Source organism: Coenobita brevimanus, chromosome 74 (genome assembly GCF_032717465.1).
Source record: "Coenobita brevimanus isolate Jiangsu-jjx chromosome 74, ASM3271746v2, whole genome shotgun sequence".
Classification (NCBI taxonomy): Eukaryota; Metazoa; Arthropoda; class Malacostraca; order Decapoda; family Coenobitidae; genus Coenobita; species Coenobita brevimanus.
In genome coordinates, this window is record NC_137027.1 from 36,735,951 (window position 1) to 36,761,312 (window position 25,362).

A 25,362-nucleotide genomic window follows, 5' to 3' on the forward strand; every position below is an offset into this window, starting at 1 on the left:
AAAATCGTCTGTTGGTAGAGAGAGAATAAAGTGGAAAAGAGGCAGGAAGTGATCGTCTTGGACCCTCGTTCCTCACACACAATTAAGTCATTAGTCGGATCCTAGGTTGTTGCTGGAAGGGGGAGGCTGGAGGGAGAGAGGGAGGGAGAAGAAAGGCGAAGCGGGGACGGAGAGAGAGGTGAGAAGGTAAGTAGAGGTTCAGCAAGAAAAGACGGAAGATGAACGAGGGAGAGCCAGAGTGGAAGGGATGGAAGGAGGAGAATGTTAAATAGGTAGGGAGGTAGGTAGGTAGGAAGTCAGCTAGGGAAATAGGAAGTACAAAGGTAGGTAGGTAACTGGGTTGGTATGTAGGTAGACAGGTAAGTAGGATGACAGACACGGAGATACGAGTATATGCTTAAGGCGATGAGTGGTACTGAGTTCGTCCTCTTTGTCTTAGATATTTTCGTCCTGTTGCAGCTTTCTTTCCCGTAGTTCAGTGACAGAGACAGCACGACGGCATTGCATTCTTTCCCTAGCACTGCTTCGTGACTAGCACCATATTCTAGCGTTTGCCTCTTGCCATCGTTTAATAGCAGAATCAGACAATACTCGGGCCCTACAGCATTTCAGTAGCACTTCTTTGTGACTATAACCATATTCTACTGTTTATCCCTTGTTAAAACTCCGGAGTAAAACTATGGGTGTACATCCTTTCAGCAACACCTCGAGGACCATTTTCAAGAGCTAACCTTTCGTCACAGCTCAGCGGCTAAGTAGGAAAATATTTTGCGGGTCACCATAGCACCATACTCTAGTGTTTATCTTTTCTTGTGGCCTAGTATTCGAGATGGAGAAGTGGCAATTTTAGGCCAAGTTAAAATGGTTAAAGTTAAGGTGAGAAACGAGTTGCTTGAGTGAGTTAAGCAAGTGCCGAGTTTTGCTGGGTTGGGTTGGGTTTGGTTGGGTTAGGTTAGGTTAGGTTAGGTTAGGTTAGGTTACATTACGTTAGGTTAGGTTAGATTAGGATAGGTTAGGCTAGGTTTGGTTAGGTCTGGTTAGGTTAGGTCTGGTTAGGTTAAGTTAGGTGAGATAAGGAAAGGTAAGGCTAGAACAGTGTAGGTTAGGTTAGGTACTGTTTGCATAGTTTAAATTAGGCCACAGTAGATAAAATCGTGCTGACAGTGGGCCGAACCGGCTGGGATGAGACGAGACCAAGCTGTGTGCAGAGGGTCGAGGCCTCCCAAGGTGTGTTTTGGTGTGGCTCAAGAACCGGAATGTTGAGGGGGTTTGCGTTGCTAGCGACCCCCCTTCCCCCCAAGTTGTACACGGAGAAGGGAGGGGGAGAGGGGTAAGCGGGAAGTGGGTGGGGAGGTAGGAAAGTTGGAGGGTGGTGATGTGGGCAGGAGGAGGGGCAGGAGGAGTAGGTATGTAGGGAGGAAGGAAGGTAAGTTGGTAGGTGGGCTAGGTTGGAAGGTGGGGAGATGGAAAGCAGGTAGGCAGATACGTAGCTAGGTAGGTGGTGAGGTTGGATAGGGAGGTTAGTCTGTAAGTAGGGGATGCGGGGAGTGTTGGTCGATGGAGAGGTGGGAGAGGGAGGAAGATGGCTGGTAAGATGTATATGTAAGGTAAATAGGAAAGTAAACAGGTAGGTGGGAAGGCAGAAACTTACATACAGTGGACTGGTGGGGAAGTAGGAAGGTGGAGAGGAGGGTAGGTAGGCAGGAAGGTAGGTGGGTAAGTAGGTAGGTACTCAGGGATGGAAGTAGGTAGAAAAGTGGAAAATAAGAAAGGACATGTGGATGTAAGATGTAGGCCTATAGATATTCCATCAGAAATTCAGGTTATTTTAAAAGACTTCTCCTACGACTGGGTACTTTATCGGAGTCTAGTGGTTCTCTGTGTCTCCTAATTTCGTTGGGAGAGAGGTAAGTGAGCTTCAGTTTACCATCACGTTACGCCGGGTTAAGGAATTCTCAGATGCGTTCACATAAAGCAGTCTTCTCAGTGTTCTCTTAGTTTTGCAAATTTGGTGAGAGGAAGTTGTCAGCGCCAGTCAGCATATTCAAAGAGCACCTGAATCATGAAAACTCAGCAGTAAATACCCGCTCACATACGGAGAACAACTAGATTCCGAGATTGTAGCACAGCCTTCTTCCAACAAAGTACCTAGTCGCCGTAGGAGTCTTTAAAAAATATCCTGATGGAATATCTATAGACCTACATCTTACACGGATATAACTAGGTAAGCTAACTATAATTGTCAGGAAACAGAAATAAGTGTGAAAAAAAAAAAGAGACTATTCTTGGACAGGACTGAGGAAAGCTTAAACCTTCACTACGATGACTTTACGTAGCTTAACCTACCCCGACCTAACATAACTTAGTCTAACTTGACCCAACCTTACTTACCCAGATCTAGTCTACCTTACCCTGCCCCACCCTTATGCGGTATAAAGAACCCTCTGATACCGAGCAAGCGACAGGGATGATTATGACAGCTAAAGGCGCCTCATAAACACAGGCATGCGAGGGGAGACAGGAAAAAAAAAAGCAAATACATTGCCATTCCCGGTAATTACAGTTGGGAAAGAAAGTCAGCCAACCATTACACTGCGACTACTTCACACACAGGGCATGTTCGTCGCTTTCCTCTCTGATGCTTTGTAGCAAAGATGTAGCATATCTATAGGCAGAAAGCGTACCAAGCCTCTTATCTTCCTCAGTTAGTATTTCCCACTGCCTATGTCCTCCAGTTTTGACGCAGTTTGTCCAGGCATCTCAAAAACCCTTGATTTTAGGTCTGTCTTGTTCAGTAATATCAGACAACTGTTTACGTGTTCCCAGCTTTTGGTTCACTCTGCATTAAAAAAGTAGGAATATTGGTCAAGGGAGAAAAACTGAGAACAGGTGAAACAGAGAACTTTTGTCTCCGTCTGTACTTGTGGGTGGGGGAGTTACATGAACCATAAGCCCGAATATGGACACACAAATGGTATGGAATGTCCGCGTAGGGCCAGCCGGGATCCTACTTATAAAAGATCTGAACCCTTTGAATCTAGGGACATGTTTTTATTGTATTCCTACCGTCTCCAGCATATAATTTCATCTTAGGAAGGACCTCTACTGGTGAGAGTGTGAAGCCTGCATCTGCTTCCTCCAATTTCATATATCTCATTAGTATATAAGTCCCCTGATGATAAAAAGAATAAATAATACAGTATGCCAACCAAACGAAGAAATTTACTCTCACTGTCGAATCTTCTCTCGTATTGCATTTCAGTTACCGCCTGGCGATTTTATGGAACAGAAGATAAAATATAGGAACTAGAGAGTAATTAGTGGCATCATTAACCCGCTCATGATCTGGACAACTCTAGTATTTTGCTCCAGGTAACGTCGGCTGATTTTACTCAGCTGAATGAGTCACGGGATCATGAAACAGTAATTATTGATACAGTTATTCCTGTTTGGCCATGTGGAGGGGGGAGGGAGGGAGGGAGAGAGAGAGAGAGAGAGAGAGAGAGAGAGAGAGAGAGAGAGTGACGAGAAGAGTGTATGTGATTAAGCTGGAGGGGGGGAGAGGGAGGGGGAGCCAAGGATGAGATGGAAGGATGGAGTGGAGAGGTAAACGAGAGGGGTTGGGAGTGGGCTGGGAGCAGGGCAGTGAAATGGCGGGGGACAGGGCGACATGGAAGCGATTTGTTTGTGGCCACCCCTTACGGGATTAAGGCGTCTGGCAATTGATTGATAGACAGATATTCCTGTTATGGTTGGAATAGTGCTAGATTTTATTCCAGCTTAGGAATAAAGCGGCCTTAGAGTGTTAATACTGATATCATTAACCCTGTCATGGCCGAAATAACTCTGACAATAATGTTTCTGGCAATATCAGAAGGTTTCATTCAACTGATAATATCTGAACCTGAAAGTGTTAACCAGAGATCAGGATTAACGAGTGTCCATAGCCAAGAGGTTAACATATTTCTAAGTTATTTTCTTGTTATTTTTTCTTCCGAACATTCCGTTTGGATTGGTTGTGAAAAGCATAGTAATTGAGTGAGTGGAGACGGATAGGCAAGCAAGCAATGTTATACACAGCAGAGCCCCTTCAATCCGATTACGTATTTTATCATTTATGCTGATTTTATTTAGTGTGGGATATTATTAGAAGTAAGGGCTTAGATGTAGCCTCCATTAAGTTCAATAAAATCATCTGGAGGTACTGAGAAGAAACCAAAACAAACGCATTTATATATCGCGTGACCTGCATCGTGCCTTGCAAATCGTCAAAGGGGAGAAAGAAGCGGGTGTGGTGGGCAAAGGAATGGGTGGGATGGCCTGGGGTGTGGGATGTTGGTAGGTGATGGGTCTGGGGCAGGAAAGTACACCCTGTGAAAATGGGTGTTGTAGAAACGGGGGTTGCGAGCAGTGTAGGTGTATTTTGAGTTGTCATCGGATGGGAACTGACAGTGACGGGGGGAGGGAGTGTAGAAATGATCGTAGTGTGCAAAGAAATAGGGGAGATGAACTGAAATTCTATGGGGAGGGGCTATGAAGGTACACCCTGTGAAAATTAGCACTGTGAGATGAATGATTTAGTTCAGAGTTTTCTTCCTTTAAAACACAAGCTAGCGTTGCTCTCAAATACCCTGCACGTTCCCGAATTGAGATGGATATATAAGATCATATGTTTGTGCCACATTGTCTCTACTGCTCCCAGACACTTCACAATCAGATTAGTGTGAATAAGAACGTGGATAATACGGTGATGCAGAGTTATTCACAATACTTCACTGCTATGTTAAGTTGATAATCGTAAATATTAGGTAACCCTTTTCTGCGAAATACGTGCGTTATCGTTAATTACAACTAACGTCAATTTTACTGTGGAGAAGTGATTATTAGGTATCGGGAATATTCAAAATTATCATGAGTATCGTAGACGAATTTTGCATTAAATCACGACGGGCGATTAAAGTCAGTGGATGGAAACGCACCGGAGCCAAAAAGACAAGATTCTTTATGAAAACGGCCACAGGAGGATGGGTAAGATGGAGAGATAGGCCGGAAGGGGAAGAGAGATGTATGGGAGATTCACAGATAAGCAACGCGGATACATGAATAGGTGAGGAAGGTAGGGAGGAGGAGGAAGAAAAAGAAGAAGAGTGGGAGGAGGAGTACGTGACGTAAGGATGACAGAAGATATGTACAGAAGGAAGAGCAGGAGGAGGAAGAAGAAGAGATGAAGAGGGAGAATGAGACAGGTGAAAGATGTAAGACCTCACAGCCTGGGAAAAAAGTTCGCCTGCTCTTCCACGTCGTCTGCTTCACACTTTACACGTCAGTCACTTTTCTCCTTAATGCATCATATTAAAAAGAACCATCAGTGTACCGATAAACAAAGCAAATCTCTCAGGAATTACAGCCAGATGAGAGAAGTGAGATTTTTTTACTGCAAGGAAGCAGGAATCAAAGGCTAAAAGTCTGCATATTGTTCCCTCCAAGAAAAAGTAAAAAACAGATAGAGACAAATTCAAGATCCTTTCCTACAAGAGATCCACCAGAAGCTGAAGATTGTCTCACCTTAAAATAAAATACAATATAAGTCAACAGATTGAAGATACCACTGCCACAGCCTCCTCCACAGCTACCACACCTGTCACAACCACCTCCACAGCTACCACACCTGTCACAACCACCTCCACAGCTACCACACCTGTCACAACCACCTCCACAGCTACCACACCTGTCACAACCACCTCTGCAGTTACCATAATTGTCACAATCGTCAATACTACAACTACCACAACCAGCCCTTAACCACACGTGTTCACAGTTACCACAACCATCTCAGCCACAACCATTGCACCACCTCGAAGACTACCACGAATACCACAACCAAAATTAGCCACAAAAAGCACAACCACCATCAACCACCGCCACCACAACTACCAAAATTATAAATAACCACAACTACCACAACTCCTTTAACCACAACTACCGAAGCCATCTACAGCTACTTTTACCACAACCATCTCAGCACCTTTAACCACAACTACCGCTGCCATCTACAACTACTTCTACCACAACCATCTCAGCACCCCAACACCTACCACATAACCACCATCCGCTACCACTAACACTACTCTTACCACCACCATAACTACCAACATTATCCCTCCTTCAATAACCACCATCTCGCCGCCCTAGGGTATCGGACCGGGGTATATTCTGCCTTTTTTTGGAGAGAGAGAGAGAGAGAGAGAGAGAGAGAGAGAGAGAGAGAGAGAGAGAGAGCAAAGGTCGATATGGAAAACACAGAAAAAAAAAAGGGGGGGCGATTTACAGACAGTGCAAAAAGAAAAATCACACGACAGAAAAGGTGATGAAAGTGAAGAAGAGGAGTGGGAGAAAAGGTCATGAGGTGAGAGAGAGAGAGAGAGAGAGAGAGAGAGAGAGAGAGAGAGAGAGAGAGAGAGAGAGGCGGGTTGGATGGACGAAGGAGAAAAAATGAAGGTGGGGAGGGGTGGGAGGCGGGAGAAAGAGGGAGGGGAGGGAGGGAGGGAGGGAGGAGAGGAGGCAACAGGATGGAGGGATGGACGGAGGAGAAATGAAGGGAGGGAGGAGGGGCCGGGTCGGGTGTTAGGCTGATGACTCTATTTGAGGTGGTAAGGTGAGAGGTGTGAGGATGGAGGAGGGGAGGGAATGGGGAGGAGAGAGGGAAGGAGCAGGGGAGGGGAGGGAAGAAATGGACTGGGGGAGGAGAGGGGAGGGGAAGGAAGGGGAAGGAGGAATGGGGTAAGAGGAAGGGGAGAGCACGGAAGAACGAGGTGAGGGGAGAGGAAAGGGAGGGATGGTGAGACAGTAGGGAGAAGGTTGGGCTGCGTGGGGAGGGGGAGGGGGAGGGGTGGGGACGGGAGGGAACAAGAGTGAAGAGTGTGGAAGGAAGAGAAGAGAGGCTGAGGAGGGAAGAGAAGTATTTGGAAGGAGGTAAGAATTCAGAGAGAGAGAGAGAGAGAGAGAGAGAATAGTGATTACGAGCGGTGTTGTAAGAGTAATAATGAGGAAACCGGACTCGTCCAGCAGAGCAGCTCGTCCCCCCCCTTCTCAAAACACACACACACACACACTCTCTCTCTCTCTCTCTCTCTCTCTCTCTCTCTCATCCAGCTTTAACTATACTGAATTAGTTTAGCCTAGCCTCAGGTCCCTACTCCTCGAAGTGAATAATATGGGAATAGCTCAAACGTTCCTGAGTATGGCTGTATTTTTTTTTCATTTTTCTATCTATCTATCTATATATCTGTCTGTCTACCAGTCAATCCATCCATCTTTCTATCTATCAATCAGTCTATCTATCTATCTAACTGTCTATCTGTATCAATTGCCAAATGCCTTATTCCCGTATAAGGGGTGACCACAAACAAATCGCCTCCATGACGCTTTGTTCTCACCGTTTGGCTGTCCTCCCTCCAGCTCAAAGTCCCCTTCCTAATATACAGTATCTCAACACCGCATCTCTATATCTCATCCGACGTCACCCATTACCCACGTCAGTTCTTGAGGCCATCAGCTTGAGGCCTTGGGTTTCTTGTACCTTCTTGTATTGTTATTCCGCTTGGGGGAAAGATTTCGAGTTGGTATGTGCATCTGTACCACTTTCCAGCAAGGTGATGTAACTTGGGGCTTATTCTTACTTCTACCAGACGAGTATCTTATAAGGGATCTCCACTAGCGATGGGGTCGATTACTAAAAGGTTGCATGTAACTCCTTTAGTGTTGAAAGTCTGTTACCTTGAATAAAATAATCAAGAGGTACCAGGGACAATATACAAACAGATGCCCTCTCTGATTGACAGTATGAAGAAATGCCTTTTTTGAGAATTCTTACCCCAGAATTGATGAGGCAAGAGAAGGTGTTAGGAGGCGTGACAGGAAATGGCTGGGTTGGTAGGCAGCCGAGGGGATAAGTTGGAAAGAAGTAGAGTCGCAAAAATTCTCCCAATATTTCAACTCCTGTGTGATTGTTGTATGTCGATTCACAGAGGGTGGAGAGAAAGGGAGAGAGGCGTGGTAGGGACTGTGTGGTTTGGTATAAAGCTAAGAGAGAGGATGAAGAGATGGCCGATGATTGGTAGGAAATGAGTAGGTAGGTAAGCAATCAAGTAATGATGAAAATTGGTGGTGGGCTGGGTCAAGGGAAGAGGGAGAGCCAGTGTGAGAGAGGTGTGGTAGGAAGGAGTAGGTAGGTAAGCTGTCAGTGGGAGAAGAGGATAGACAGAGAGTGGTGTGGCAGATAATGAGCAGGTAAGCTGTATAAGGGAGAGGAAGATGGAGGGAGGTAAAGAGAGGGGTGTGGCAGGAAATGGGTAGGTAGGTATTAAGTCAAAGGAAGAAAAAAGGGGAGTAAGGGGGAAGGTGAGACAGGTGTGGGAGGAAATGAACAAGTAGGTATCAGGTCAGAGGGAGAGGAGAGTGAAGGTAGAGGAGGAGAGGTGTGGTAGGAAGTGGGTAGGTACGTAATTAAGTCAAAGGAAGAGGAGGAACTAGTCTGAGAAGGGTGTGGTAGGGAATGGGTATGTACGAGTATGTATTACGTCAAAAGGTGAGGAAAAGGGAGAAGGTGAGAGTTGCAGCAGGAAATAACAATCAGGTACTTATTCAGAGGACGAGAAGGTGTAGAGACAGAGAGAGATTTGGTAGAAGATGAGCGGTTTGGTACGAAGCCAGAGAGAGAGAGAGAGAGAGAGGTGCGGTATAAAATGGGTGGGTAGGTATTAACTTTCCACGCCGATGCGGATTTTCCACTTTTATCTTAGTACTTATTCACTTTTTTAAACAGCCTAGACTTTTTAAACAGGAAGGGTCACACGCATCCTTCATTAGCTCTCCCAGTAAGATATACCTTTATTAAATTGAATAAAATCGCCTAATGATCGGAAGAAAATATTGAAATCAAGAATAATGTAAAAGTTATGTTCTTTGAGTGAAGAGGGTTGAGAAAATGTTGAGGGAAGGAAGAGAAAGGGAGGGGGTGAGAGGGGAGAGTGAATGGAGGAGAGGGGAGGGAGGCAGAGAGGGAGTGGAGAAGTGGATCTGGAGAAGGTGGTGGTGAATTAAGGGGAGGGGAGGGGAGAGGGGGATAGGCAAGGAGAAGGAAATTATGAAGTAAAAGGAGTGAATAGGTGGGTGGTAAGCAATGTGGGTGGCGAGTCATGTGTGGCAAGCTAGGAGGGTAGGTGGCTGCAAGGGTGGGTGTGTGGATGGCTGGACTGGTGGGATGGGTGGGTAGGTGGGAAGGTAGGTAGGTGGGTTGGTGAGGTGAGTGGGTGTTAGAATGATAGAACTGGTGTGTGTGTGTGTGTGTGTGTGTGTGTGTGTGTGTGTGTGTGTGTGTTAGGACTGGTGGGTTAGATGGGCGGTAGGGCTGATGGAGTAGGTGGGTGGGCTGTGATGGGTTAGGTGGGTGGGTGGTGAGGCTGCAGGGCTGAGTAGTGAGATTCAGATAGGTATCAGAAATCCTGGGTGGTGTGCTGGGCTATGAGGTAGGTGGGTGGATGTGGGTGGCGGTATGAAATATTGTCAGGAAAATAAAATAACTAAATTCATGTATGATAATGAGAGAGAGAGAGACAGAGAGAGAGAGAGAGAGAGAGACAGAGAGGCAGTGAAGAGGGGGAAGTGAGGGTGAGGTGTGGGTGGGGGAGAGGGTGGACTGAAGATGAAGGTTGAGGTGTGGGTGGGGGAGAGGGTGGACTGAAGATGAAGGTTGAGGTGTGGGTGGGGGAGAGGGTGGACTGAAGATGAAGGTTGAGGTGAGGGTGATGAAAGGGTTGAGTAAAGGTGGATGGATGAAGTAAGGTTGGAGAGGATGTGGAGCAGGATGTTGGAAAAAATACTTGAAATACCTCTCTGTAATAAGAAAATGCTACGCTTCCGATGGATAGAGCTAAAACTAGGAACATGAAGTTATAGACACTCACGATGGTCCATTTGAAAATATACACAGCGACTGGTCATTCATGCCTTTAGTATCTGGACATAAAAGCCTAGCCCCGGGCCCCTACTCTCTCGATGGGGCAACAGAGACTAATCGTTCTATAAAGTTTAATCTCGTAACTCTGAGGCGAATTTTAAAGACTGCAAAATCCGTGGTTATTATCTTCTTGCAAACTAAAAATACTGGACTTTGATAACAGAGAGGAAGTAGTAACTCGTGGGAGCGGATCATCGTCAAACTTGCTGTGTAATACTGTAGCCACAAAGTGTATATATTGAGCCGCCCCAGGCCTTGACCATCAGCCCGTTGTGATACGCCACTCTATGCCTTCACTCGCACACGCCTCAGCGACCACAATATTTAACCCTTCATCCAGAGAACGTGACTATTGCTTCATTGTTCCTGCCACGAGACGATGCTGTTGAACTTATGATAGCTTCCCAGTAACTTAGAGGGCCAATGAAGGCGCTGTCTAATTTTTACAGTTCATAAAGCTCTCCAAATCTAAATAAAATTATCGGAGGGTATCAAGAATAAAGTAAAAATTAGTCATCGCAGTAAAAGGGTTCTCGCTTAGACGACGCGATGCCACTCCTGAGGAAAAGAAAAAAATCGTCTAGATTTAGCAGTAGGAAAATAATTTAAATTTTAAATCATAGTAAGAGATTTGTGTGATAATTACCCTCAACCGACTACACCTGGACGAGGATGTAAATTGTCTCGTGGTGGCAAGAACGAAGTAGCTATGACCTTTTATTTTATTTTATTTTATTATTTTTTTCCGTGATCAGGGGGTACGCTCATGGCCAGCAGCACGTTCGTTCATTTTGCTTACCAAACATATCCTACCTTAACCTAACCTGATCTAAGCACATGCATACTTTATCACTCTTAGTCTCCTATAACTCACTCTTAGCTGAATAAAATCGTCGCTAGCGTGACTACAATACGTAACTTGTCCCGACCATGAGAAGGTTAATGGTACTGTAACAATGGTAACACTGACTCACCTTCAAGGACATAAAGTCGTCTCTTGTTAGCTAGAATAGAATAATCGACTTACTCCGTCAATGAGAAGGTTAACACAGCCACCAGCAACACTTCCCACAACGTGATCACCTAATTATCTTACCCTATCCAAGCCTAGTCTAACCAACACAGCATTATTAACACTAGCTGGATAAAATCGTCTGACTTAAGTTGGAACAGAATACTACAGTTGGCCTTACCATGATGGGGTTAAGTATAGAAATAAAAGAAAATCCAGTTATTCAGACTTAATTATATGTACCGGTATATAATTTCCCGAGGCAGCATAGAGCCACCAGGGTAAACAAAACTCATTTATTTTGTTGGTTGGATATATTCAGAGTTTTGAAACAAAAACTGGGAGCTCTCTGTACTTAAACGCCAAAGAGACAAAATGCAGCTTAGCGCATTTCCGTATTGCAGAACTTCATCTTTTCAGTAGAGAAGTGGGAAAGCCTGGAAAGAAATGTCGCCTATTGTTCCACTGCATTTACGTCATACTTAGGATATGTCCGTTATTTTCCACTCTGAGGCATCGTCAAACTTTCTTTAATGGGAAGAGAAACATGCCAAGTCTTAAAGCTTGGGAATATTAACCTGCTGAGGAACGTGACGTAGATGAGGAGAAATACTAGGCGAACTTTTGTCCCCAACGGTACATGCGCAGTTTCCCTTTTCGATCACTGTTTTAAGCTGCGTAACCCTGCATTAGCCCTCTCATCCACGGAACAGCTCTAGTATTCAGTTGCAGTTAATGCCATACCTATTTTTTTTTTTTCATTTGATAGGAAAGTGAAAATGGTAGTAAGTGTAAAAAATGGTATCTGGTATCGTATTTTCTCTGCTAGCCTTTCTGTTCTGCTTAGGGATTTTTTTTTTTTTTTAGCTCCGCGTATTTACAAGCAGTTAACTTTTCTAGAACATTGACGGACTCTTTACTTTCCGGACGATTTTATTGGACTTAGGATGGATCTCTTGTTTTGGATGGGTCACTGAAGGCTTCATCTAACCGCTGCAGATGGGGAAGCCTACTACAATCTAAATAAAATGGTCTCGAGTAGCAGCGATCTCAGTCCTTCATTTATGCTACAGGTCAATTCTGGAACTGTCTCCCTCTGTCCGTGTTTCCTTCTTTCTATGATCTCCAGTCTTTAAACCGCAGTGTGTCCAGGCATCTCGAAATGAAGGGATCTTGAATTTGGCTCTCTGTTGTATTGTTTTTTTTTTTTTTTCTAAGAAGGGACGGTTTGCGGGCTTCTGGCCTTTGGTTCCTTCTTCCTTGCATAACAAATAAAAAAGTGAAAGTTGGAAGTACCAAGTTGTTGCACTCTGAAAAAAGCACACACACACACACACACACACACACACACACACACACACACACACACACACACACACACACACACACACACACACACACACACAAAATGAGTTTGCTAATGCATTTCCAGTCAACCAAGACGTAGTGTGGTGAGGTGTCGTGTGGTATGATGTGGCGTGGTGTGGTGTGGTGTGGTGTAGTGTGGCGTGGTGTGGTGTGGTGTGGTGTGGCGTGGTGTGGCGTGGTGTGGTGTGGCGTGGTGTGGTGTTGTGTGATGTGTGGTGTGGTGTGGTGTGGCGTGGTGTCGTGTGGTATGATGTGGCGTGGTGTCGTGTGGTATGATGTGGCGTGGTGTCGTGTGGTATGATGTGGCGTGGTGTCGTGTGGCATGATGTGGCGTGGTGTTGTGTGATGTGGTGTGGATTGCAGTGCGTTATACTACGTTACGTGTAGAAACGGGTGTGCAAACCGGCCTGTGTTCAGAGCAGCCCCACATCTGCCGATAAGCTGTCGATAACTGGAATTAGCGGCCACTGTTTTTTTTTTTTTTTTTTTAACCTCAGTGCGGACTCAAATAATCGCGAATTCCCTCAAGGATTCACCCTCTCCCCCCACACCTAGTCACCTTAAAAACTACATTACAGCGTGTATGTTTCAGCTTGACACAGGGAATTTCAGACTTCCAGCTCAGTTGTAGCCAGACTGCAGGTTCGCTTTTGAGTCGCAACCAAGGAGGCTCATTAGTTCATACAAAGGCCCGTATTCTCGTCGTTTAAGGAAGCTCCCTAACACCTCTTCCTAAGCGATTTATTGTGCTCATTACACCTTGCTATCATCTGTGTTATTTAAACCATTCTGATATCACTACACACTTCTTCCTAAGCGATTTATTGTGCTTATTAAACCTTGCTATCATCTTCTGTGTTATTTAAGTCATTCTAATATCACCATAATCTTCATTAATAACGTACAAATTATATTAACCGGTCGTATAAAAAAAATAAATAGCTGAGGAAGAGGTGCAAGGGAACCTCCTTAAGCGACGAGCTTGTGGGATTAAGCCTCATCGAATTTCATACAACCAGAGAGAGAGAGAGAGAGAGAAGGATCTACTTCTGTCCTCATCAACGCTATAGTCTGTTTGCTTTTTCCTGAGCGAACTAGGCAGCTCCTAGAACTTAAATACAAGGCCACTGGTGCTTGAAATTCTGTCAGCAGTAGTTGTAAGGTGTTGAAGTAATTTCCACTCCTATTTTCATCTGGCCAAACAATATAAACTTGTAAATCCATTAATATTATCGGTATTATTATTATTATTATTATTATTATTATTATTATTATTATTATTATTATTATTATTATCATTATCATTATTATTATTATTATCATTATTATTATTATTATTATTATTATTATTATCATTATCATTATTATTATTATTATAATTATTATTATCATTATTATTATTATTATCATTATTATTATTATTATTATTATTATTATTATTATCATTATTATTATTATTATCATTATTATTATTATTATTATTATTATTATTATTATTATTATTATTATTATTATTATTATTATTATTATTTGCTACCACTACTACTACTATTATTATTATTATTATTATTATTATTATTATTATTATTACTACTACTACTACTACTATTATTATTATTATTATTACTACTACTACTATTATTATTATTATTATTATTATTATTATTATTATTATTACTACTACTACTACTACTACCACTACTACTACTACTACTATTACTACTACTACTACTACTATTATTATTTACTCATTCCTACTACTACTGAATTTTTCACAATTTTTGGTGTGTGTGTAGCGGATGCAGCAGCCAAGTTAGGTAATGTGTACATAGATATAGGTATTTAAAGACAAGGTAGCCTAGCCCCGGGCACTTACGATCCTACTATAGATTAAAGGAGTGATGATTGATGGATAGAGGAGGGTCACGGGACGGATTTGTAAAGCTTGATTGATGAGTGAATATATGTTCAATTTCAATTTGCATTCGGTTGACATTAATGTTGTATTTTTGTGTTACCCTCCTGCTTCTAGACGCTATCCAGCTGGTGGAAAACAGGTAAATGATTGATAATTGATGATGATGATGATGATGAGGAGGAGGAGGAGGAGGAGGAGGAAGAAGGAGAGGAGGCGAATATGGAGATGACAGTGATGATAGTGATGGTGACTGATGATGATAGTACACATTTCCCTGCACAAAAGTTTTCTTAGTTATTTCCACCAGGATCAGAATATTAACCTGTCGAAAACCAGGAAAATACAAGGACCAGCTACATAAAGACAGACGGAGAAGGAAAACTCTGAGGCAAAAAGGAAGATGAAATGAGACAAGACAAGGAACAAAGAAGGAAAAGGAGAGGTTGAAGGAGACGATGTGGATTGCAGAAAAGAGGATGGAGTTGTCTGAGATGATGGAGGACAGGAGAAGGGAGGAAAAAAGTGAGGAGGGAGGAAAAAAGAGAGGAGGGAGGTATGTGATAAGGTTATGGTGCGTGGCCCGTAGGACGACTGGTTTGCTTCAGGGAACTGAGTGTTGAATAAATTTACACCCACACTCGGATACACGAGAGAGAGAGAGAGAGAGAGAGAGGAGGAGGAAAGAAATAGGAAAACAGACAGAAAAAGGGAGGGAGGTAGAGAGGAGGTGAGAGGGAGGAAAGCGGAGGTGAGAGGGAGGAAAACGGAGGTGAGAGGGAGGAAAGCGGAGGTGAGAGGGAGGAGAGAGGAGAGGGGAGGGAGAGGTGGGGTGGAAGATAAAAGGCAGGTAGGATGGAAAGGTAGGTGGGAGAGAGAAGGAAAGATGGGAGGGAGGTAAGAAGAGGGGATGAAGATAGTAGTAAGGGAAGATAAACATTTTAAGAACGTGGTAATATCTAAACCTTATAGAAAACACACACACACACACACACACACACACACACACACACACACACACACACACACACACACACACACACACACACACACACACACACACACACACACACACAACCAGACTGCACGTTCATAGTGTTCAAATATCAGGCAGTGTTTAGACTTGACCGGATTATAGTGCGCCTCACGTAGCAGTCATGGCTTTGTCCCTGTATTTTTAAAAGTCTCCGAAGCTTATCCCATTGAATCTGGTGACGTACTTCTTACACTGCTGTTTCCTCCAGACATTTAGATTAAGCTTAAGAGAGACTTTCAGAAATGAAGTGATTTGTTATGACCGTCATTTACCCATTCATTACGAGAGTGTTTCCTAAGATTTATATTATCTAATGGTTTTAGAGAGAAAATACCAGTTCATGTTAAGATTCAGCTGCCGATATCCTCTCCGTAGTACATATGGCTTCTTCAGTATCTATTATACTGGTATTATCCATTCCTCTACACTAAAGGCGTTCACCCTGTCGCCTTGGTTGGTGCACCTCGGTACTTAATTCACGCGACACCAGAAAATACAGTTCTAGAAAGGGAAATTCTATCAGTCAAGACGCGTAGCAATCTGTCAATCAAGACGCGTAGCAAACTGTATCGGGTCACCTTTTCTCGTGTGAAGGTACACCTAGAAACCTATTAAGGCTATCGCAAAAAATAAATCGCATCATTCAAGGTCTCGACGAGTTCAAATGTAGCTTCTTACTGTCGCGTTAAAATCTCTAGCGTCTACAATCTTGAATAATTCACTTCCTTCTTACTGACGGGGTTCTGTTTATTATCTGTTTAAAATCTGTGGTATGGGGCTAATTCATAATATTATCCATTAATTGTTGGATTACGTGTTAAGATGAAGCTGTCTATATAGTAGCCCGTAAAAATCTGTGGTGTGTGGCTTAGTATTGGTCACCCACTCCCTCTGTACGTGCTCTGTTAGGGTCCAGGGCCCGTATTCTTGGCAGCTAAGGAGGCACCCTAGCACGTCTCCTCTGCTAGCTTACTGTATGTCTACCTGCGTCATATTAATATTATTTTATACAAACTTTAGCGATTAGATTGAGACAGATACCGTCCAAAACTGAGATTAAATATAGAAAATGCGTGGCTAGGGAACAAGTGTTAGAAAGGCCCCTAAGCTGTTAGGAATACACACCCAGCTGCCTGTATATATATATATATATATATATATATATATATATATATATATATCCCATTAGCTCCAAGACGTTCTGTGTGAGGGGTTTTGCTAGAAGGGTGCAAGATGTACCGCCCTACGCCTGTCAGCTTATAGTCGCAAAGCTCAAAGGTCCCTACTCCCTACTCATGGATTTCCCTTTTTTATTAAAATTTGAAAATACCCAGTTCCGTCCTATATAGAGGACACTAGATGCCAGAAGTTGTCAGATTTGCCCGTGTGTTTATGTATATATATATATATAAATATATATATATATCTTCACTCAACAATACTGTATCATCAGCAAACAGAGATTTGGAAGCTTCCGGTGTTGCTGTTTGCTGATGATACAGTATTGTTGAGTGAAGATGAATGGGAGTTGCAAGGTTTGGTGAATGAATTTGGGACAGTGTGTAGGAGGAGAAAGCTGAAAGTTAATGTAAACAAAAGTAAAGTTATGGTGTTTGAGAGGAATGAAGTCACAGAGTGTGCAGTGAGGTTGGATGGTGAGGATATGGAGAATGTGGGTGCATTCAAGTACTTGGGTAGTGTGATGAGTAAGGATGGAACTTTGGGGGATGAAGTACGTGAAAGGGTACAGCAGGGAAGGAAGGTTGTTGGTACACTGAAAGCAGTGATGAGAAATAGGGAGGTGAGTATGGAAGTTAAGAAGTCACTGCATGATAGTATTGTGATCCCTACCCTGACGTATGGAAGCGAGGCGTGGACCTTGCAAGAGGGGAACAAGTCAAGAGTGAGAGCAGTGGAAATGAGTTACTTGAGAGGAGCATGTGGAGTGACATGGAGGGACAGGTTGACGAATGAAGAAGTGAAGGAACGTTGTGGGGTAGATGTGGATGTGGTTGAGAAGATTAGGAGAAATATACTGAGGTGGTTTGGACATGTGGAGAGAATGGAGAATGAAAGACTGACTAAGAGGGTGTATGTAGGTGAGGTGGAGGGAGGGAGAGGGAGGGGTAGACCGAGGATGAGGTGGAGGGATGGAGTTGAGAGGTATATGAGGGAGGGGGGGGTGAGTTGGGGGAAGGGTAGTCAAATGGTGGGTGACAGAGTGACTTGGAGGCGTTTTGTCTGCGGCCACCCTTTGCGGGATTAGGGCGTCGGGCTATAGATAGATAGATAGATATATATATACATATATAAATATACATACATATATATACATACATATATATACATAATATATATATATTTACATATATGTATATATAAATATATATATATAAATATATATATATATAAATATATATATATATATATATAAATATATAAATATATATATATATATATATATATATATATATATATATATATATATATATATATATATATATATATATACATCATGGAAATTAACTTAGTGTGAACATATATGAAGGGCTCCTGTAGCAAGTGTTACCAACAGATTTCGTTTGTATTGTATGGGGATGAAAGATGTCAATTTTTAAGCGGAGACCAGTTAATGTTGCTTTCCTGTATACCCACGTCGTGAAAGAACTGGAATACCTGTTTATTTTAATATCAAGAACAGAGATCATATTTTCGACGGTTTCGGAAGTGAATTCTGTATTATGCAAAAAGCTTTCCCTAAAAACTGCGAAACAAGGAAGGTGTCATCTATATAACGCCTCTAGAACGACGGTTTAAAAGTTTGTGGGCAAATTTCAAGCCATTTTCCTCGTGGTGACACAAACAAATTTGCTTATGTTGACATGGATAAGTTAGGTGCTCTTCACGTATAGGTTACACCATGGCTGTGCTGGAGAACGATGTTTACACTGAGCTTCAGTAAATAACGACTAACAGTGGAGTTGACATTTACGGTCACTATAGGTATAGCTGTCTTTTAGTCTCATGCGTTTTCCACCATTCATGCAAAATCTTTTATCATGTGGTCAGTGTCAAAGGACGTAAGATAAATACTTAGTATAAAGATGATTAAGTTTATAACCATATGCAGGAATCGTATTTGTTACCAAAAAATTTGACCACAAGATGTCTGGTTATAAGGCAGGCTTTTACACGATAAAACAACTTGCAGAAGAAATTTAAAAAGGTTCTTGCGTTGGGAAATATGTCAGTCCAGCTTGCTCTATGTCAGGACCTGCAGTCTTCGCTAGGGGTCAGGACTCACGTAGAGGGGTTAAAGAACCTCGTGTAGTAATGACGTAGCCAGAGGAATGGCACTGACCACCCTTGAAATGCAGCATGCTTGATCATCCTTGTACCCATCCCAGACTTCCAGGGAAATGCCCAAGAAGCTCAAAGTTATCTCCTTAGGCCAACCTATAGATATTGTTGGCCTGACCCTTGGCTCATTATTTAATTCCTACTTACAATTTTATCATGCAGTCGTTAGATACAAGACTAAGCCGCCTTCCATTCTCTCTGCAGAGCCTGGTGTGGGTGGCAGCATGGTGGGCATATTGGTGGGTGTGGCATTAGTATCTGCAGCAGTGGGTGCTGCCGTGATGATTGTCCTCCTCAGGTGCCGCAAGTAAGTGCTTCATGTCTTGCTGTTGCCTTCACTTAGGTTCGCGGCATCATCCATGTATTAATCTTGCTGTCACCTTCACTTGGGACCACATCATCATTCTTGTCTGACTCTTGATGTCGCCTTCACTTGGGTTCATAATTATCATCCTTGCCCTACTGTTGCTGTCTTACTGTTACCCTCACTCTGCTGTACATTAATTTTCAACATCAGTCTCACAGACTCTCTTTGCAAAGAGAGGAAAGGTCATCTATCCTAACTGTGTTGTAGCTGTCACCCTTCCTATTTCCCTAGTTACAAACAGAAAATACAACTCCCGCATAATCCATAACACCCTGACTGTATTTCCATCCTTCACACCACAACACAGCACAAACAGTCCTTCAACATTATATCAACTAAGTATAATCCATCTCGGTCAGTTGGGGGGAAGGGGTGCAGGTGAACCCATCAAGTGGTGACCATAAAAGCATTGAGTAAACGGTAATATTTCTACAAGCTTGTTTTATAATAGGTGTTGCGAATAAAAAAGCTTTAAACATGCTTTTTGATTGCAAGCCATTCAGATAAATTTGATTTTAAACAATTAAGATTACTGTCTGGTATGCGTGGCATGACAAAGTGAAGGTTAGATCCTGACAGTTTTATATATGACTGTGGGCAAAAATCACTAATTACAAGCCAGGCTTCACTCCCTGCTGTCTTATAAACTAACAATAAATTGTTAGTACCTACAACATATGAAAACATTTCAGAGGTAGTGGTAAAGTGGTTCGAGAGGTGGTCTGTTGTAACAAAGTACACAAGTTTGACTTCACTAATCATTCACGAGACCCACCAATGTGTTAACACACCCCTGTTAATACCATCACCCTCTTCCAGAAGGAGACAGCCAGTTGGATAATGGGCATTGGTGCCTAGGTGTTGGCCTGTATTACAGTGTTTATTAGTTTTTCTCTCAGCAGATATCACTGTTTTAGTTGTATTTACCTCACTAACGTCTAGCTCAAAAGTGACAGGTAATAAGAATCAGTGTTCTTTATAGAGTAAGGATTGTTTATTAAAATCCCATTCATGACCTTTCCTCAGTTTTAATCTTATCATTCTGACTATTACTGGGGAATTACAGTTAGCAGCAGTAAAGCTTCAGGTTCTGAATGGGTAATAACCTGTATCAGTATTTTCAGTTCAGGTACATTGTCCGTCTTATTATATTCTGGGTACCACCCTACAATTATATCTATGTGGAAGAAAATCTCTACCACTTTCCTCTCAGTTGATGAAGTACCGGTACAAACATTCAAAGAAAACTAACGCTGGATAGTATTTTCCAAAGTTACAACTTGATATAGCAGTGAAAGAATAAATTGACATTAACACCACCATGATTCAATTCTTGTATTTAATTCATTCCCGTTTACTTTGCACAGGTTCCGGATTCTCCCCTCTAGCACAGGTGAGTCAGACGTCCAGAATAAGTGTGTGTGTGAACAGAATCAACAAAGTGAGGCATTAGGAAAGTGTGGCCGAGATAGTACCTATCTAGTGTCAGTACCTATGTCTAGTTTATGAAAATGAGGCAAAAGTAAGTGTGGCCGAGGTCTCTTCTCTAGGGTAAGATTAAGAGATATGAGGAGGTTTGAAGGTGTGTGTCTTTAAAGTAAGTGGTATGAATAAATGTGTCATGGATTATGAGGTAGAGTAAATGAGGATCACTAGGTAGAGTACTGTAAATGTGGATCACTATGTAGGGTAAATGTGGCTGAGGTCTATCTGGGCTAAGATTAGGGGAACCAAACCACCACACACTTCCCCACTCCTTGCTTTAGCGAGGTGCTGTCCGCCACAAGAGAACTCAAGTTCATTGCATGGACTGCCTTGCAGCAGTGACTGTCTGTGGTCGATTGGTTTGCTTTCCAGACAGACTACGGTTAACCTGCCGCATGCCAGTGCGATTTTAAAACGGTCTGACGAAAATCTGCGGTTAGTGCCAGTGCCGTTTTAAAACAGCTTAAAATTAAAACATTCACTATGGCTGCATTTATCAAGATTCACAGGTAAAAATTGGCAGGCATGTATGCTAACTGTTCCTCTGTCATGCCTCACGGGGTCAAGGCCATACACCTACTCGCTACCACCCCTCATACTCGCTCTCCCTGATTCTACTTGTGGGCCTCACCCAGTGCTGCACATAGTGAAGGCATGTTGTAAATATTTTCACGTAAGTGTTAGGACTATACATAATGAAATCAAGTTATAAATACTTTCCTCTGAGTGTAAGGACAGTACTTAGTGAAGTCAAGTCTTCTTGTAAGTGCCAGGACTGTACATAGTGAAGTCAGGTTGTACCTATCTTCAAGTACGTGTAAGACAATGCATTCACAGTGAGAGACAAACGCAAATTGTGACATGTTGAAGTAACAAGTAATCAGAAAAGTGTGCTGAACATTGTTATACCTTCCCTGCGTAAATACCTGCGTCTGCTTTACATAGAAAACGGCTTTCTCTTACCTACATTGCGAATGTGAGGGAGCGAGAATACCAGTATACAAGTATGCAGGACTCAATAACACCCATTTCTGAGCTTCGGTGAATATTTTAATGGTGAAATTCGTTGTTTTCTCATCAGAATCTATCATTTTAGCAAAAAAAAAAAAAAAACCCAGCATGGAGGCGACCCATAGAGCTACAAATAGCTGGCACGCAGCAGGTTAACAATACCACTAAGTGTGGCTGAGGCTTGTGTCAACTTACGGTTGAGAAACAAAAGGAAGGTGTGACTATGTGTAATGTTTGTCTGTTATACACGTAGATAAAAAGAGATTACATAAGCCTGACACCAAGTACTAGGAAGAATATGTTTTAGCAATGGTGTTTATGAGATCGTTTCATCAGGATGTTTCGGTGGTGAGGTGCAGTTCTTGTGTTTTAGAATGACAGTCTTATTCTACTGGCATAGGCAAACTTTTCCAGGAGCTGCTGTTTTTTTTTTTTTTTTTTTTTTTTTTTTTTCAGGGCTTGGCAAACTGGCAAACTGCCACTGTTGCATTAGTGTTCTGAACTGAGTAACTTTTTCCCGGGTTTCATTGCTCCTATTATTAATGACACCAGCAACAATGTTACTTTCAATCATATGTAATCGTTTCCCTCCAGATTCGTGCCCTGGGCTGCTGCGAGGGACGTGGACCAAAGGACCACCCAATAACACTAGTGTGGGTGAGAACATAGGCAGTGGAAATGCAAAAGGCTTGACAGAGAACAGCGAAGGGACAGTGTCGACCGGTGCTGCCACAACACATACTGGGTGGGCTATGAAACTGTGGAGGCGGGGATCCTCACAGGAGCGTCCACTGCGCCCCACCTCATCCCAGGGATCAGAGAACTCATATACTGAGGAACCATATGTTAATGCAGATACTGAAAGTGCTGTATATGCTGAGCTCAACTCTGCTGGGGGGCCAGGGCACCCTGGTTATGGCCGCTACTCCTTAAACACATATTCTGAGGTCCCAGACCCCTTGCCAGCTACCCTGCATGCCTACATGAGTCATGGCACCTACGAGAATGCTGGGTATGTTCTGTCCGAGACACAAGACAGCTCGGCCTCAACGTCTACTCCATCTTCCGCCTACTACTCAGATCTGTCGTCAGCCTCAGTCAATAACAATAATAATAACAAGAGGAAGAAGAAGCGAAGGAAGAGTGCAGATGGTGGGGAGTTGAGGGGCAAAGGGCCAGCCAGTATTTGCTCCAATGTGGCTGCCCTTAATCAACATAATTTGGGAGGCTTCCACCCCTACCACCCACCCCAGCTCCTGCCCCTGGCACTGGAGCTGCTGCCACAACACCTGGGTGAACATCCACTACTCTCCCCCACTTTAACTGCGGTTCACCCTCAACCCATCCAGACACCCATCAGTAACCTCCCTACACATCACACCAACCTCCCACCACACCACCCCAGCCTCCAGCCACAGCAATCCAGCCTCCCACCACAGCACACCAACCTCCCACCACAGCACACCAACCTCCCACCACAGCACACTAATCTTCCTCCATCCCTGTCCCTTGCAAACACATTATCTGGTCTTCCTGCTCCTTACACTTTAGTAACACCCACATTCTCCTCGTCTATGCCTGCCCATAACACCACACTCACCTCCTTACCCACCCACCACGCGTTTTCCTCAACATTGGCCTCCCATCCAGGACTACTAGTGACCGTTAATCAACCCTTAACTACTCCCATCTCTCTTCATACTGCCCAGCATCACACCTTACCCACATCAATCAAGTCATCATTACCATGCACCATCTCTGGATCTTACACCCAGCCTGCTTTATCTGGTCCACACTCCTTACCCACCACTGACATCTTATCTGCCCCAAATGTTGCAGATGAGGGTCCAGTGGTACCTTCAGATCTGACTGGGCATGTTCCCTTCCCTGAGATGGGGGAAGGAGAGGAAGAGGAGAGTGAGGGAACAGAAGGGGACACACATCGACCCTTACCACCTCTACCCAGCCGTCAGCAGCAAGGACCACAGCGAAGAAGAGCTTACTTGTCACCTAGTAAGCAGGATCAGTCCCTTCCGCCTGTTCCATCCGAATATGTATAACAAATTCCCCGTTATTTAAACACAATTATGTCATATTAATAACAAGAGTATGCAAAAGTGTAAGCAAACCCCCTGGTAAAACTTACTGTATGTCATTATTGGGTTTGATTATTTCTCTTCTGATGCGATATTATATCATGTACAATAGATTTTTCTTCTAATGGCATTTCACGTACAGGATGTAAGAGAGACAATTGCAATTAATGTAAATTTAGCACCCTAACCTGCAGATCCTTCAAGGTTCAAATGCTAACCAAGTAGTGAAAGCCACATCCCCTACACCTGATCTATGTATTCCATATTTAACTATGGCAGGCATGTTAAAAAAAAACAAAAAAACAATGAAAACACGTTAATATCAAGCTTACATTTCAATGTACATTTCACTAAAAAGAAATAATAGTGTCAAGACCTTTTACCCTCAGTCATATGGTTCAATAATGAGATTAAGCCAAGGGATATGTCTTCCTCGTTGCGATCTCAATATGGCCTTTTCACCGATTAAGACGAGCCTTCCTATCCTTTTCCATCCAGTAATATATAGTAGAAACAGTTCCGTTATTATTTCCCTCATTTACGTGAATGAAGTGTACTGACTTATCTACAACTAGGTGCAAAAGAACTGCTGTGCATTCGTTGTCAATTTTACCTTGGCCTAGAAGTGCTAATTTGTCTTGAATGCCAAGCTGTAAGTAGAGATTAAAATGGTGCTAGTCGAAACTGCTGTGGAAAGAATTTAAAGCCATAGTACTTATTCTGGCACTAAGCAATGCGAAATAGGCTGTGATATGACAGACTCCTACCAGGTTATTGTGAACAAACTGTAGTAGTCAGCCTGCGAAAGAACACTACACACATTCGTCTGTGAAGAGCAACCATTGTCATGTTCTTAACCTGTATACTACGATGATATCTTTTATTATGTAATTCTTGCTATTAAGAGGCATTTGTATCTCTGTTTAAATAGACTTTGTACTGAAGAGGCTACGTTTATCCTGCATTAAGCAATTCACTACTATATATATAATATATAATATATATTTTTTTTATAGAAAATCCCTGGTGGGAATTAAAGAAAATATGTCATCATAGTGAAAGGGTTACAGTTGTGTAGATGTGGAAGTCAACAACTAATACACTGAAAGGTCATACATTAAGTAACATGTAACAGGATACACCTGTCTCGCAGTCCAGTGTACTGTTTACGTGGCATACTATATTCACAATTGGCAAGATACAGCAGTTTTGGCCTGATCTGAACAAAGCTGAACATGTTCTTGTTTACATTACACTGTATAGTGGGGTGAGTGATAAGTAGAGGGGATATATTTGTATTTTCTGTCTGTAGCATCTTTCTCAAAAATCATCAGTCATGAGCATGACGTAAGTGTGGTTAATGTGTGTATACTAGCCTGTAGAAAAGAAGAAATAGAGGATTAGTTTCATATCTTCCGACATGATTTGGACTGAAATTGTAATTTCTCCATCAAAATACTGTGCTGCAGCATAACATTAATAAAAATATGGTGCTAGTCATTAAGAAGTGCAATGGAAATGATGCAGTCATAATAGTTTTTTATTTTGTCACCGAGCTATAAGATAAACTATAAGGACAAAAGTCTCTATGTAAGGTAAAATAAGGTAAGATAACCAGCTGATGTAAATCTTGCGAGACTTGTGTTGTTAATAGGCTATGTGGACATAGTTAAGCCTACACATGTATACTAACA

At 42.7% G+C, this 25,362-nt stretch overlaps 1 protein-coding gene across 1 annotated transcript in view; it reads left to right on the forward strand.

Moving 5' to 3' along the window:
* LOC145407832 (uncharacterized) overlaps positions 1–23,632 on the forward strand; it is a 188,793-nt gene extending 165,161 nt beyond the window's left edge. Inside the window, exons 3-5 of the mRNA XM_080278689.1 lie at positions 18,914–19,016; positions 20,444–20,469; positions 22,167–23,632. Coding sequence (XP_080134815.1) covers positions 18,914–19,016; positions 20,444–20,469; positions 22,167–23,632 — 1,595 coding nt within the window. The remainder of the gene's footprint in view (positions 1–18,913; positions 19,017–20,443; positions 20,470–22,166) is intronic.
* The last annotated feature ends 1,730 nt before the right edge of the window (positions 23,633–25,362 follow it).